Raw genomic sequence first — 15158 nt, 5'->3', positions numbered from 1 at the left:
CTGTTTCCCTTTCACATATCGGAAGAAAGGTTTAAAGTTCCGTGCCTCCTTTGCAAGTCTCTCTTCATACTCTCTCTTTGCTTTTCTGACTGCGCGGTGACATTCTCTTTGGTGCTTCCTGTGCTCTTTCCAATTTTCCTCGGTTTTGTCCTTTTTCCACATCCTGAAGGATATTTTCTTATCTCTTACCACCTTCTTAACTTCTTTGGTTAACCATGCTGGGTCTTTTGCTCGATTCTTTCTGTACCCTTTTCTAAATCTGGGTATATACCGGTTTTGTGCCTCGTTCACCGTGTCCTTGAATAAGGTCCAGGCTTGGTCCACTGTCTGTGCCTTTCTGGAGCTGTTCCTGAGTTTTCTCTTTACCATTTGTCTCATGGCATCATAGTTCCCTTTCCTGAAGTTGAACGTTGTTACAATGGTTCTCCTCCCCTTTGACATACTTAGTTCCACTTTGAATTGGATAGTGTGGTGGTCACTGTTCCCTAAAGGTCCTACTACTTCTACTTTTTGGGCAGGTCCTCCCAGTCCATTGAGAATTAAATCCAGAATAGCTGTCCCTCGCATTGGCTCCTTGACAAGCTGTTCCAAGTAGCAGTCCCACACAGCTTCTAGGAACTCCGATTCCTTTGAACATTTTGAAGCTCTATGTCTCCAGTCAATCCCCGGGTAGTTGAAATCTCCCATAACTATGGTGTTTGCGTTTTTACATTCTCGCCTCAACTCGTCTCTCAGTTCTTCATCCATTGCTTCTGATTGCCCGAGTGGGCAGTAGTACAGTCCCATCTTTAGTTCGGTTCCCTTTCTTCTTGGTATTTTAACCCATATTGATTCCAAATGGCCATTTGTTGTTGCTGTGTCCACTTTGGTCGATTGAATGGTATCCCTTACGTAAAGTGCTATTCCTCCTTCTTTCTGGTGTATCCTGTCTCTTCGGTTTGATTTGCAGAGGGGAGTTAGACAAGGCTGTCCTTTATCTCCTTTGTTGTTTGATGTTGTATTAGAACCCTTATTATTGGCTATTCATCAAGCAAAGGGGATAGTGGGTATTCCTTTTTCATATTGGGAATATAAAGTTTAAGCATATGCAGATGATATTCTGCTTTATTTGAGGAATCCGGAAACTACCATTCCATGTTTATTAGAACTGATTGATACTTTTGGAAAATTTTCAGGTTACAAAATCAATTGGAGTAAGTCCAAAATTCTTCCTCTAAATGTGCATTGTTCTAAAGGATTATTTGATTCTTTTCCATTTATATGGAAAGAGGAAGGTTTAAAATATTTAGGTATCATGATAAAAAATACTCTTGATGACACAGTAAAAGAGAATGAAAAACTTTTATTAAAAAGAGTTACAGAGTTATGTGAACAATGGAATCCTTTACATCTTTCTTGGTGGGGGAGAGTTCAAACAATTAAAATGATGATATTGCCTGTAGTTTGTTATCAAATGAGCATGATACCAGTTTTTTTTCATGGGTCCTTTTATAAAAAGCTTAATGGTATCCTTACAAAGTTTCTTTGGCTTGGTAAACATCCTAGAATTAAAACCAATTGAGGAGGAAAGTAAATTTTCCAAATTTTTATAGGTATCATCAAGCCTATATAATGTGTCAGGGTATGTATTGGATCCTCCCAGAACTTATTGATAATGCACCTGATTGGTTGTATTTGGAATGGCGCCTTTTGTTTCCTTTACATTTAGCTCACATTCCTAGTATTAAATTACCTAATTGTTATTTATTGGTATATGGGTGGGAGGGGTGGGCTTCTTATAATTATTTATTTGGAGTAATACAAATTGGTATCTGGGAGGGAAGGATGGGTTTCTTATATAATTATTTATTTGGAGTACGGTAATACAAATAAGAATGTCAAGTGATGAATTAAGGTATTTCTGAATGAATGTTGTACACTTGTAATTTTTGAAATGAATAAAGATTTATTAAAAAAAAAAAATTACCTAGAAGATATAAAGATAACAGAATTTTAAATGATACATGGAAAACATTGAGATACATTAATAATTTCACACCTATTCCAATTAATAAATCAACAAATCAATCTTTGTGGATAAACTCCAAGATTCAAATTGGCGGAAATAAAATTCTATGGAAGGACTGGATTATTGCAGGCATACGAACCCTAAATGATGTTATTTCAGATGGTAAGCTGCTTGATTTTTCACAGCTACAACATAGATTTGGTCTCAATAAATCACAATGTTTTAAATGGTTGCAGTTGAAGCAGGCTATTCAGATGGGGTTCCCTGAATGGAAAACTCTTGATAATCAATTTAGTCTGGAGTTCCTATGTTTTCAAGCAGACTTCCTAGGACACCAAGCCGCATTGTGGTATAAATTCATATCTGGTTATGTAAATAAAAAACCTAAAAATGGTCTAAGAGACATTTGGAGCATTGAGATTAAGCAGCAAATTTCTGCATCTCAATGGCCATGAATTTGGTCTTGGAGAATGAGATGTACAGTGTCAGCATCTATGAGGCAAACTTGGTTCTTTTTATTGCATAGAGCGTTTTGGACCCCTGTTCGTTTACAAAAGTTGGATAGCTCTAAATCTAATAGATGCTGGCACTGTAATCTTGAAGTAGGGACATTGGATCATTTAATCTTTTTTTGTCCCTATATTATGTTATTTTGGAATTCAATTTGGACTCAAGTTAACTGTCTTCTAGAGCAGTGTTTTTCAACCGCTGTTCCGCAGCACACTAGTGTGCCGCGAGATGTTGCCTGGTGTGCCGCAGGGCCGCCGGGCCCGGAGCTGACAGGGGGCCCGAGGCAGGGGCGCCAGTAGCTCGCCAAGGCAAAGTGAGTCGATCACCCAGGACTCACTTTGTCTTGGCGATCTAATCTATCGGACCTATCAGTCTTCCTCTCCCCGACGTCAATTCTGCAGTCGGAAAGGAAGTTCGGGCCAGCCAATCGCTGCCTGGCTGGGCGGAACTTCCTTTCCGATTGTAGAATTGACGTCAGGGAGAGCATGCGTCGGCGTCGGCTTTGGGGCCTGTTATCCATTGGTGGATCCTGTTCCCCGATGGCAGCGGCAGTGGCAGTGGCTTGGGGAACGGCAGGGAGAAAGAAAGAAAGGGGGCAGGCAGGGAACCAGAAGGAAAGAAGAGAAACAGAAAAAAAGAAAGAAAGGTCAGGGAGAGAGGAAGAAAAAGTTGGGGGAGGGAATGAGGTGTGGAGGAGAGAAAGCATACAGGCTGATAGAAGGGAAGAAAGATTGGATGCACAGTCAGAAGAAGAAAGTGCAACCAGAAATCACCAGACAAGGTAGGAAAAATGATTTTATTTTAAATTTAGCAAAGTGGAGGCAGTATTACCACAGTTTTCAAAGGAATTTGCCCAAATAACTTAATAGTTAACTGGGTAAATTCCCAGAGATGAAAACTTCCCTTCACTTACTATGCACAGTTCTGAATTTATATCTGCTGTCTATATTTTACAATATGGTCACCTTTTACTAAACCGCAATAGTGGTTTTTAGCGCAGGGAGCCTATGAGCGTCAAGAGCAGCGCTGGACATTCAGCGCAGCTCCCTGCGCTAAAAACTGCTATTGTGGTTTAATAAAAAGGATGGAGGGTATATTTGTCTATTTTTGTATGCTATAAAAACCAAATACAGAGAGAGACTGAGAGCTGTTGACGAAGAGCTACGTGTGTGTCTTTCTTCGATTCCAGCCAGAATATCAGCTTTGTGTTCAGCCAAACAGGCCCAGGTTTCGCACTGAATAAAGTATTTTATAATTTTTATTTCGTAATAAAGTAATTATAAAATACTTTCTTTGTGTTTATTTGATTCCTATTCAAGAGAATTACTTTATATATAGTCAATATAGGCAGAGAGTTAAATTTTTTAACATTTTCTAATGGTGGTGTGCCTCGTGATTTTTTTCATGAAACAAGTGTGCCTTTGCCCAAAAAAGGTTGAAAAACACTGTTCTAGAGAACCATGTTGCGTTATCCTATGACACCGTTTTGTTTGGTATATCTATGAGGAAAAAGTCAATTTTCGTCATGTAATAATAAACTTTTGTTAATAATGACAGGGGTCGCCATTCAGCATATTACCAACAATTGGAAAAACTACTCTAATCTTAACTATACATTTTGGTGGAATTCATTATGCCATATTTATAAGATGAAAAGAGCTATTGCTATGCAGAAAGGGTCTTACAATAAATTTATAAAGATCTGGGGACCAATGGAAAAGTATTGTAATGAGTAGACATCATTTTTTTAAGGGAGATTATATTTACACATTGGGGGGTGGGGGCGATATAATTTTTATTTGAAAGTTTGTTTTACTTACTTTAAGAAGGGTGGGAGGGAGGGGATTTCTATTTTTGTTTATGAGGATTTGATTAAGAATTTTAAGTGCTGTATTGAAATTATAATGGATATATTTATGTACACTTATTGTCTGTTTTAAAATGACTCAAGAAATTTAGTTACTTTAAGAAGGGTGGGAGGTGGGGATGTATATTTTTGTTCTAGATGATATGATTAAGAATTTCAAGTGTTATATTGAAAGTTTAATGGATATTTTATTGTACACTTGTTTAAGATTTAAAATGAATAAAGAATTTAAAAAAAAAAAAAAAAAAAAATTTTTTATTGAATCAGGTTGGGCAGACTGGATTGACCATTCGGGTCTTTATCTGCTGTCATCTACTATGTTACTATATATGTTACCTTATCCCATGCAACATTATCCAAAAGAAAGTTCGGCATATCCTTTCGCTTAATAAAATCCACCATAAGAACATAAGCCGTGCCTCTGCTGGGTCAGAACTGAGGTCCATCATGCCCAGCAGTCCGCTCACGCGGCGGCCCATCAGGTCCAGGACCTGTATACTAGCCCTCTATCTATACCCTTCTATCCCCTTTTCCTTCAGAAAATTGTCCAATCCCTTCTTGTACTCCAATACCGTACCCTGTCCTATCACTCCCTCTGGAAGCGCGTTCCAGGTGTCCACCACCCGTTGGGTGAAGAAGAACTTCCTAGCATTGGTTCTGAATCTGTCCCCTTTTAATTTTTCGGAATGCCCTCTCGTTCTTGATCGATGGAATAAACTTCCACGCCAGGTGGTCGAGGCTAGTAGTGTACTCGACTTCAAAAGTCGATGGGACAAACAGGTGGGGGTGCTACAGAGTTATGCATAAAAGATGGGTACACCAGGGAGGGAGGGTTCTTGAGTGGGCAGACTTGTTGGGCCGCCGGCCCTCTTCTGCCTGGACACGGGCCACAGCTGGAAGCAAAGCCAAGCAAGGAAGACCCATTTCAGAATTTTGGGTTCTCACCAGCTGATGTTTACAGCGAACTGTCAAGACTCAAGGTGAGCAAAGCCATGGGACCAGACAAATTGCACCCAAGAGTGCTCAGAGAGCTGTGCGATGTCCTGGCGGAACCGTTAGCCATGCTCTTCAATCTCTCCCTAAGTATGGGGAGAGTCCCCCTGGACTGGAAAACAGCTAATGTCGTTCCTCTGCACAAAAAGGGCTGCAGAGCGGAGGCTGCGAATTACAGACCAGTGAGTCTCACATCAATAGTGTGTAAACTCATGGAAACACTACCCCCTTACAGGTAAATACCTCTAATTCTTTTTCTCAGACTCCTATCGAATCACTTCATTTCTCTATTAAATCTTCCTCCACCCTCAATAATTCTCTGAACTTTCTTCTCATCTATCTACCTCCACCAATAACTAAAACCTCTCTCCTATCCCTTATTTCCACTATATCTGACTTCAACATTACCTATCCTGACTCTATAATCTTAGGAGATTTCAATATCCATTTTAATCTCCCTAAACATTATAATACTCTAGAACTATTAACTTCAATAACTGATTTATCACTATCACCTCTCATTCACTCACCCACTCATTCTGCTGGAAACACTCTAGATATGATCTTCTGTCCAACTAATTCGGTTCATCTTTTCCATAATTTCAATTACATTTCTATACCATGGTCCGATCATTCTTTGATCACTTGGCAATTTGATTATCCTACTCACTCAAATTACTCTCAACAATTAAGTAATTCCCCTTCCACACGCAATTTAAATAATATAACTCTCCCCGCTATTCAATCTTCATTCGATCTAAATATCAATGATTTTTCTTCTCTTTCTATTTCAGATCAATTTTCTAATTGGGAAATGTCTACAAAATCCCTATTAGACTTACTTGCGCCCAAACTATCTATACTAAACAAACCAACTCACAATTCTCCCTCCAAAAAAAAAAGCCAACCCTGGTTTAATGATAATTTGATCCTTCTTCGTCGACAGGTCCGTTCTGCCGAAAACAAATGGCGCAAAACTCATCATAACAATCATCTTCTATCTTTCAGAGAAAAAGCCCATTATTATAAAATAACTATTCAGCAGACAAAAAAAGATTATTATTCCAAACTTATTTCTTCAACCCGAAATACATCCACACTCTTTCGCATAGCGCAGTCTCTATCAAAATATTCAAAAAAAAAACTCTCCCCTCCCGAATCAACTTTACCATCAGCCGATCAACTTTCCAATTTTTTTGACTCCAAAGTCAAAACAATTAGAACAAATCTAGGACCTTCTCTACCTACGTTCTTATCCCCAACTAACGATAATCTCACTTCTCTATCTTTTAGTACTTTTTCCAATTTCAAAGTCCCTTCATTAACTAATCTTCACACTATTCTTCAAACTATTAACTCCCCTAACAATATTATGGAATGCATTCCCCCACTACTGCTTAAAAAACATTTTTCTTTCTTTGGTCCCTTTCTACGAGAAATGATTTCCAAATCTTTCTCGGAATGCTCCGTTCCTATCGCATGGAAAACATCTTTAGTTTTTCCAAAACTCAAACAATATAATACAGATCCCTCCCTCCCTAACAACTACCGTCCTATTGCTAACTTACCATTAATTACTAAACTTACTGAAAAAATTATTCATTCCCAACTATCAGAATTTTTTGATCAAACTCATGCCCTACATCCATATCAAACCGGTTTTCGCACCTCTCATTCTACTGAACTATCACTACTTGGTCTTACTACAACCATACAATACTTTCATGATCACTTAAAATCCGTTATATTAATTTCTCTCGATTTATCAGCAGCCTTCGATACCATAGATCATTCCCTACTTTTGGCTAGACTTTCGGATTGTAATATCACAGGTCATGCTCTCCAATGGTTTATATCCTACTTTCACGACCGAAACTTTATAGTTTCTTCAAATAATCAAACTTCTTCTTCGGTAACTCAAACGTTTGGAGTACCCCAAGGTTCAATTCTGTCTCCTTTACTTTTTAACATCTTCTTATCCCCTCTTCTCTCTCTAGCCCAATCAATAGGATTTTTAATTTTCGCTTACGCAGACGATATACAGCTGCTCTATCCAATCAATACATCAAACCCTTCAGATATTATAGATCTAAATATCAAATTAGATATTCTAAGTGATTGGCTCCTTTCCAACAAACTCTCACTCAATATTGAAAAATCCTGTGGTCTTCTTCTCCCGATTAAAACTTCAGAATCACTACCAGGAACTATCTACATTAAATCTATCCCATTACTTATGAAAAATCATATAAAATTATTAGGTGTCATTTTTGACAGTACGCTTTCTTATCATGACCACATAAGTTCTGTCGTTAAAACCTGCTTCTTCAAATTACGTATCATCCGCTCCCTCAGTACTATTCTAAATACAGATTCAATTAATATTCTAATCCACTCATTAGTCATCTCACATTTAGACTATTGTAATTCCCTTCTTAATGGTCTGCCTCAAAAAGAAATTCGACGCTTACAACTCATACAACACACAGCAATCAAATTAATAAATAAAAAAGGCAAATTCGAACATGTCACTCCTCTCCTTAAGGAGGCTCATTGGCTCCCGATCACTCACCGTATAACCTATAAAATTATTCTCCTCTCTTTCAAAATTAAAAACTCTCACTTACCTTCATTTCTTGATAAATTATTAATACCCCAAAGTTCACCTCGCTCTTTAAGATCTACTGATCAAAAACTTCTCTATATACCATCCTTAAAAGAATCCTATTACACTAGAAAAACTAATTTCGCAATAACAGCACCCACCTTATGGAACTCTCTCCCTCAATATCTTCGCGATGAACTACAACTACCAAAATTTAAGGTCAATCTCAAAACTTTCCTTTTTCAAGATGCGTACGATAAATCCTAATCATAAAATAATAAATCCTAATCATAAAATAATAATATAATTTTTTTTTTTTTTTTTTTTTAATTTATTTTAGAGCAGTCCACCTTCTTTTTTTTTTATTATACCCCCACCCCTTATGTGTCATCCCCTTTTCCCTCTATATCCTTTTTTCCTTCTACAATTATGTAACTTTTTCCCACCTCCCCATTTTTCCTCACTTTCTAGTTTGTCTGTAAATGTCATACGTGTTCACTCTAACTACTCTTTTACACTCTTTTTATTTCTCTCTATTCTATATTAAATTCTTTTTTAATTATTATATAATTGTAAACCGGTCAGATATTCATTTTATGATCGGGTTATTAAAAACTAATAAACTTGGAAACTTGGAATAGTGTGTAAACTCATGGAAACACTACTTAAATGTAAATTAGACACGATTTTGGATGAGGGGAATCTAAGGGATCCTAGTCAACATGGATTCACTAGGGGTAGGTCATGCCAATCCAATCTTATCAGCTTCTTTGATTGGGTAACAGGAAAGCTAGACTCGGGAGAGTCTCTGGACATAGTGTACTTGGATTTCAGTAAGGCTTTCGACAGCGTCCCACACCGTAGACTATTAAACAAGATGAAATCGATGGGGTTAGGTGAGACACTAATTGCATGGGTCAATGATTGACTGAGTAGAAGACGTCAGAGGGTGGTGGTCAACGGCACCCTCTCTGAGACATCGGAGGTGACCAGCGGAGTGCCACAGGGCTCGGTCCTGGGTCCACTCCTTTTTAACATATTCATAAGGGACTTGACCCGAGGGCTTCAGGGTAAAGTAACTCTATTCGCTGATGACGCCAAACTATGTAATATAGTAAGTGAAAGCAATCTGCAGGATAGTATGACGCAGGATCTGCTTACGTTGGAAAACTGGTCCTCGACATGGCAGCTGGGCTTCAACGCTAAGAAATGTAAGGTTATGCATCTCGGTAGCAGAAATCCATGCAAACCTTACACCTTAAATGGAGAAACACTAGCTAGGACTTCAGAAGAAAGAGACTTGGGAGTAATCATCAGTGCAGACATGAAGGCCGCCAAACAAGTGGAGAAGGCCTCATCCAAAGCAAGGCAACTTATGGGATGTATCAATAGAAGCTTCGTTAGCCGCAAATCTGAAGTCATAATGCCACTGTACAGAACCATGGTGAGACCTCATCTGGAGTACTGTGTGCAATTCTGGAGGCCACATTACCGTAAAGACATGCTTAGAGTTGAGTCGGTTCAGCGGATGGCCACTAGGATGATCTCGGGGCTCAAGGGTCTCTCGTACGAAGAAAGACTAAACAAATTGCAGCTCTACACTCTGGAGGAACGCAGGGAGAGGGGGGACATGATTGAGACATTTAAATACATCACGGGACGTGTCGAGGTGGAAGAAGACATCTTCTTTCTCAAAGGACCCTCGGTCACAAGGGGGCATCCGCTCAAACTCAGAGGAGGGAAATTCGATAGTGACGTAAGGAAGTATTTCTTCACAGAAAGGGTTGTAGATCACTGGAACAAGCTTCCAGAGCAGGTGATCAAGGCCACCAGCGTGCTTGACTTTAAGAATAAATGGGATGCCCTAGTGGGATCCTTACGAGGGTCGAGTTTAGGAAATAGGTCATTAGTACTCAGACTTAATGGGGTGGGTCAGTAGAGTGGGCAGACTTGATGGGCTATAGCCCTTTTCTGCCGTCATCTTTCTATGTTTCTATATTCTATGTTTCTATGTATTAGAGACTGTACTATGAGCTGGAATTGTGTTTTCTCGAAGAATTTCCGAACTTGTCTTAAGTTTCTCATGACTGAGAATGATTTCTGTATTGTTTTATTGATTTGCGGTTGCATGGTGCAGCATCTGTCAATTGTTATTCCTAGTACTTTTAGAGTGGGTTGTATGGGGTAGTTGATTGCGTTGATTTCAATGTTGGTTATGGTTGGTATTTTGTTATTTTCGAGGAGGATGAATTTTGCTTTGTCTGGGTTCAATTTCAGTTTGTGATTTTTCATCCAAGTCGCTACTGTTTCTAGCGTTTGGTGTATTGTGTCTGTCATGGAGGGTTTTGGTTGATCGAAAGGTATGAGAATGGTAATGTCATCTGCATAGCTGTAGGAGGTTATGCCTTGTTTGTCCAGGTGGGTGCTGAGGGAGGCTGTATAGAGGTTGAAGAGTGTAGGACAGGAATGCCCAAGTCCGGTCCTCGAGATCTACTGGCAAGCCAGGTTTTCAGGATATCCATAATAAACATGCATAAGAGAGATTTGCACACCAAGAAGGCAGTGCAGGCAAATCTCTCTTAAGCATATTCATTGTGGATATCCTGAAAACCTGGCCTGCCAGTAGATCTCGAGGACTGGACTTGGGCAGCCCTGATGAAGGAGATAGTGGATCCTTGGGAGATGCCGCAAGGGTTTGACCAAGGTTCTGATTTTTTTTTTGTCTGATTTTACTCTATAGGTTCTTGATTTTAGGAATCCTTCAAACCACGAATATACTTTATCTGTTACCTATAGTATTTAGGATTTGTAATAGGATGTTATGATCCACCAGGTCGAATGCAGCAATCAGGTCTAGTTGTATGAGCATCATTTTTTTCCTTTTATTTCTTATATTCTTTGTTAATATTGATGCACGTTCCTCCCAAATGATGTGGGCTTGATGGAATTTTTGTTGTTCGCCTGAACTATGGATATTGTAAGTCTATGTATATTCTTTTTCTTGGATTTCCATATCCTGTATATTTGTTGGATACATTTATTAAAATTCTAATAAAGACGAAAAAAAAGACTGCAGAAGCTTACCAACTCCACCTGCTAGAGACTGAGAACAGACCGATTCTATGAAGGACTGCACAGTCTACTTGTACCGTAAGAATTCAGTGTGTTCTCAGTCTCCACCTGCTGGCAGAGGAGCATAAACCATCTGTCTGTGCCAGTCTGGAGGGACAATAAAGAATGATAGTTTTACTAAGGGACTAAAACTTGTAAAGGATTTATTGACTGCAAATAAAGCCCTTAAATTATTTTCTTTTGGTGTTCTTACTTTTCTCTCTCTCTCTCTCTTATCATGGACCTTACTTCCTTCTCATTCTCTGCTTCCTTCTTTAGAGTTTCTCTTATGCTACACTTTCCTTTCATCCTCTTCTCCTTCCCTCCTTTTTCAATCCTCCCCCGTTTACTGCTTTCTATCATACCAATTTTCTCTTCCTTTTCTCTGTATACTCTTCCTCATTATTTGTGCCTTTCCATTATCTCTCCAAGTTCAGCATGAGACCTCCTGTCTCATCCATGCTCTATCCCTTTGCATTTTCCCTGATTTTTGCTCCCTGTCTCCATCAGTTGTGCTGCACTGAACTCCTTGCAATGACTGTTGTCCATCTCCTTTGAGTCATACTTACCATGTCCCATTCAGCACAGATGTAAGGCCCTGGCCGCAGAATGACTAGAAGACCAATAGTTGCAGCCAGATCCAGGAAGACTTCGATGTTCCTGTCTCCTTCAAAGTTATAAACACCAGGCTGGGGCTCATGGAAATTCCAGGGAACATAGCTGATTAAAAAAAGAAACTAAATTATTGCTAGAGCACTACAGGGCACAGTACAAGTAGGACATAGACCAGTGTGACATACCAAATCTTTTTCACACACAAAACAAGAACACAATCCCAGTATTTATTTTATTTAAAAGCATTTTTATCCTGCAAATCACTAATGATTCTAAGTGGAATAAGGTCTCTTATTTTCTAGAGTTATTAACTCAATCTCCCCCGATAGCTGAGGCTCCTCTCCCCTTCCCATCAGGCCTCTATTTTTATTATTATTTCTGCATTTATATACTGTTCCCTAGACCAGGGTGTTCTACAGCAAATTGCATACAATCTAAGCAGCTACCTGAGGTAATAAGTGATAACAAGACTTTCCCAATGTCACAAAAAGTAGAAACACTGGAATCAGACCCTGGTTCCTGTTGATTATTCCAACCAATAGGCACTGACTATCAGTCTTCCTCTTGCACAGGGAAACCGTGCTGCAACTGTAATAGTATGGCTTAGATCAGAGGAACATTCACTTACACCTGGATAGCATTCAGTCCTGTCATGTACATCTTGAGCAGGCGGTCCTTCCAGTACTCTGGAGGCACACGGAAATAATGAATACTCCCAGACACATAGCGGAAATATTCTCCATCCTTCCGAAAACAGTTATTTTTAAAATCAATTTCAAAGGATTTCTCGGAGACCTGAAAACAAGAGGTTAAATTATCACTCTTCTTTCAGTATATCTTGAACAGTTTGATTAGAATGAAAAAAAATTTTCATCTAGTCAGTTCACATGTCTTCAAATGTTTCTACTCAGTGCTGTAGTGCTTCTGATATGTTTATGAAAATAATGTATTTTCTCCTAAATGTGCCCTACCTACACTGGTGCAGCCACACTTTCTCACCAAGAATATATTCCAGGACCTGACCACGAAAAAGTTATTGACCTGTAGCTGTTGTTCTTCAAGGACTGCAGGACATAAATCATGGGTGATGTTACCGATGAAATCCATATGCCAGCACAGAATTTCTAGAAGCTTGTGTGCAAACCTGTTCCTGCCTGTCACTGTCACGTGGGATTACCTAAATCTATTACAAGCATGATGGAAGATAACTTGTGTGGATTGATTGATTTAAAACATTTATATCCCACACATCCAAAATTCTGTGAGGGTTACAGAAAACCAAACCAAAAAAGAACTTCCGTACATAATATATGGACAGGCTCTTTAGAACTAGTCTTCACATTACACTCTACAAAAGGCCTCCTGAAAATAATATGCCTTCAAAAAGATAGAAATGGTTCTGGAAGTGCTTTCTACAATCAAATAAACACCATACGTAATTATCGTAATGAGGGTATTTCCAATAACTTAGGGCTCCTTTTACAAAGGCGCACTAAAATGCCGCAAGCGCTAGTCGCTACCGCCTCCTTTTACACAGGCAGTCATTTTTGGCTAGCGCACCTTTGTAAAAGGAGCCCTTAGTGTATTGCAAACTGTGTGCCATGAGATGCCAATGAAGAGGAGAGTGCCAGCATCGGCTGACTGCTTACAGGATGTGCCTCTCGCGGCAAGAGGCACGTCCTGTAGTCAGTAAGCCTACGCAACCCCCAACAGTAGTAAAAAGGGCCGTGGTTGGAGAACATCTGCACATGCGTGGACGTCCATGCATTTCTGGGTGCCCTCCAGCCGCGGCCATGAGATTAATATGCTGCGGCTTAAAAAGTTTGCAATACACTGCAATAACTGCATGGACTGAGACACTATCACCCCATCTGTGCATATCAGCCTCTCACTTCCTAGCACATAAGGCTCCCTCGTATTTCTACTCCTAAGTATATCTCTCTGCACTTCTTTGCATTGAATTTTAGTTGCCAAATATTAGACCATTCTTCTAACTTTTGCAGATTCTTTTTCTTTTTTTAATATCAATAAATTTTTTATTGAAAAAAAAATCAAACAGAAACTAACTAGATTCACAATCAGGACCAACAGTCAATAAAAAATAGACACAATCAAAATACAAGGTCCATCCCCCACACCAAACCCACCAATTAATCCCCAACAAATGTCAAATTGACTCATAGCACAGAACCCCCCCAACAATACTGTACCCAATACTCCCCAATCCTCCCCCTCCCTCCATCCCCAAGCACTCCACCAAACCCCCGGTCCAAAAAAAGACATCCAGTACCCCCCTTCCTCTCCCCCACCCAAAAATCCACCAATAATCAACCCCTAAGTTTATCGAAAAGCAAATCCAAGTCTCTGTGATGCACATCAAAATATCCATGTTGTTTAGCGGTCACACATTCCATATGTAATAAAGAACCCACCCAATCCTTCCATTCCCCCTCTGATGGTACCAGGCTCCTTTTCCAATAAGAAGCTATCAAGCATTTGGCTGTATAAAGACCTATGCGGAGTAGTTTCCTATGCCACGAGACATCTTTCCAATTAGTAAGACCCAATAAACAAGTCTGTGGAGTAAGCAAAACCAACTCCCCCAACCAAACAGTCAAGCAGCCAGTAATCTTAACCCAATATGGTCTAACCGTAGCACAATCCCACCATATATGAAAAAGGTACCATCCCCTTCCCCACATCTCCAACAAACATCAGGTACATTAGGAAACATAACATGTAGACGAGCAGGGGTATAATAGCAACGAGATACAATTTTATAGACATTTTCCTGAACCAACACACACACTGACGCTTTGCGTATTTCAGAACAAATTATGTCCCACTGACCTTCCGTCAAACCAGACCCTATATCTACCTCCCACTTACCCCTAAAGGATAAAATAGGTTTAGTCCAGCCCCTAAGAAAAGAATACAATACTGAAATCGGATGGGGTACCCTTCCTAACAATAACCATAAATTTTCCACTTGCTCCCGACCCCCTGAGAATCTTCCAACCACCCCTGGGCCTGGATATAATGTCTAAGTTGTAAGTAGGGAAAGAAATCTCAAGGTGGCAAAGAATACCTCCTCTGCAAGTTAACAAAAGGAATGATCTCATGTCCCTGTAATACATCTCTAAATACCCGAATACCCCTCCTTTCCCACCGAGCAAAAATCCCAGAAGAACCTCCCACTGCAAAGGTAGGTTCTCGTCGTATAGCTGCCAAAGTTGAGGACCCCATCCCCCACCCCCACTGCTGCCTCATCAAACCCCACAAAATAATAAGATGTTAAAGAAAAGGATTCTCCACCCCCCTGCAACCGAGCCCAAGTAGACAAATACCCCCATATCCAATCCCGGCAAGGCTGCTGCCCAACCCAAAATTGTTCCATCTGCACCCCCAAATTAACTTGCAGATCCTTTTTCATGTATTCTACTCCCTCT

The 15158-nt window shown here is 39.7% G+C and overlaps 1 protein-coding gene across 3 annotated transcripts in view; it reads right to left on the bottom strand.

Moving 5' to 3' along the window:
- Nucleotides 1-15158, bottom strand: part of GLB1L (galactosidase beta 1 like) — a 390615-nt gene that overhangs the window by 287982 nt on the left and 87475 nt on the right. For all 3 annotated transcript variants that reach the window (XM_033946517.1, XM_033946520.1, XM_033946519.1), the window contains exons 4-5: nucleotides 12338-12504; nucleotides 11664-11814 (exon numbers count right to left, since the gene is read on the bottom strand). In XM_033946517.1, coding sequence (XP_033802408.1) covers nucleotides 11664-11814; nucleotides 12338-12504 — 318 coding nt within the window. The remainder of the gene's footprint in view (nucleotides 1-11663; nucleotides 11815-12337; nucleotides 12505-15158) is intronic.

The sequence above is a fragment of the Geotrypetes seraphini genome, chromosome 5, assembly GCF_902459505.1.
Source record: "Geotrypetes seraphini chromosome 5, aGeoSer1.1, whole genome shotgun sequence".
Lineage (NCBI taxonomy): Eukaryota > Metazoa > Chordata > Amphibia > Gymnophiona > Dermophiidae > Geotrypetes > Geotrypetes seraphini.
The sequence above is the reverse complement of the archived record's forward strand: the minus strand, read 5'-3'. Positions and strand labels throughout refer to the sequence as shown.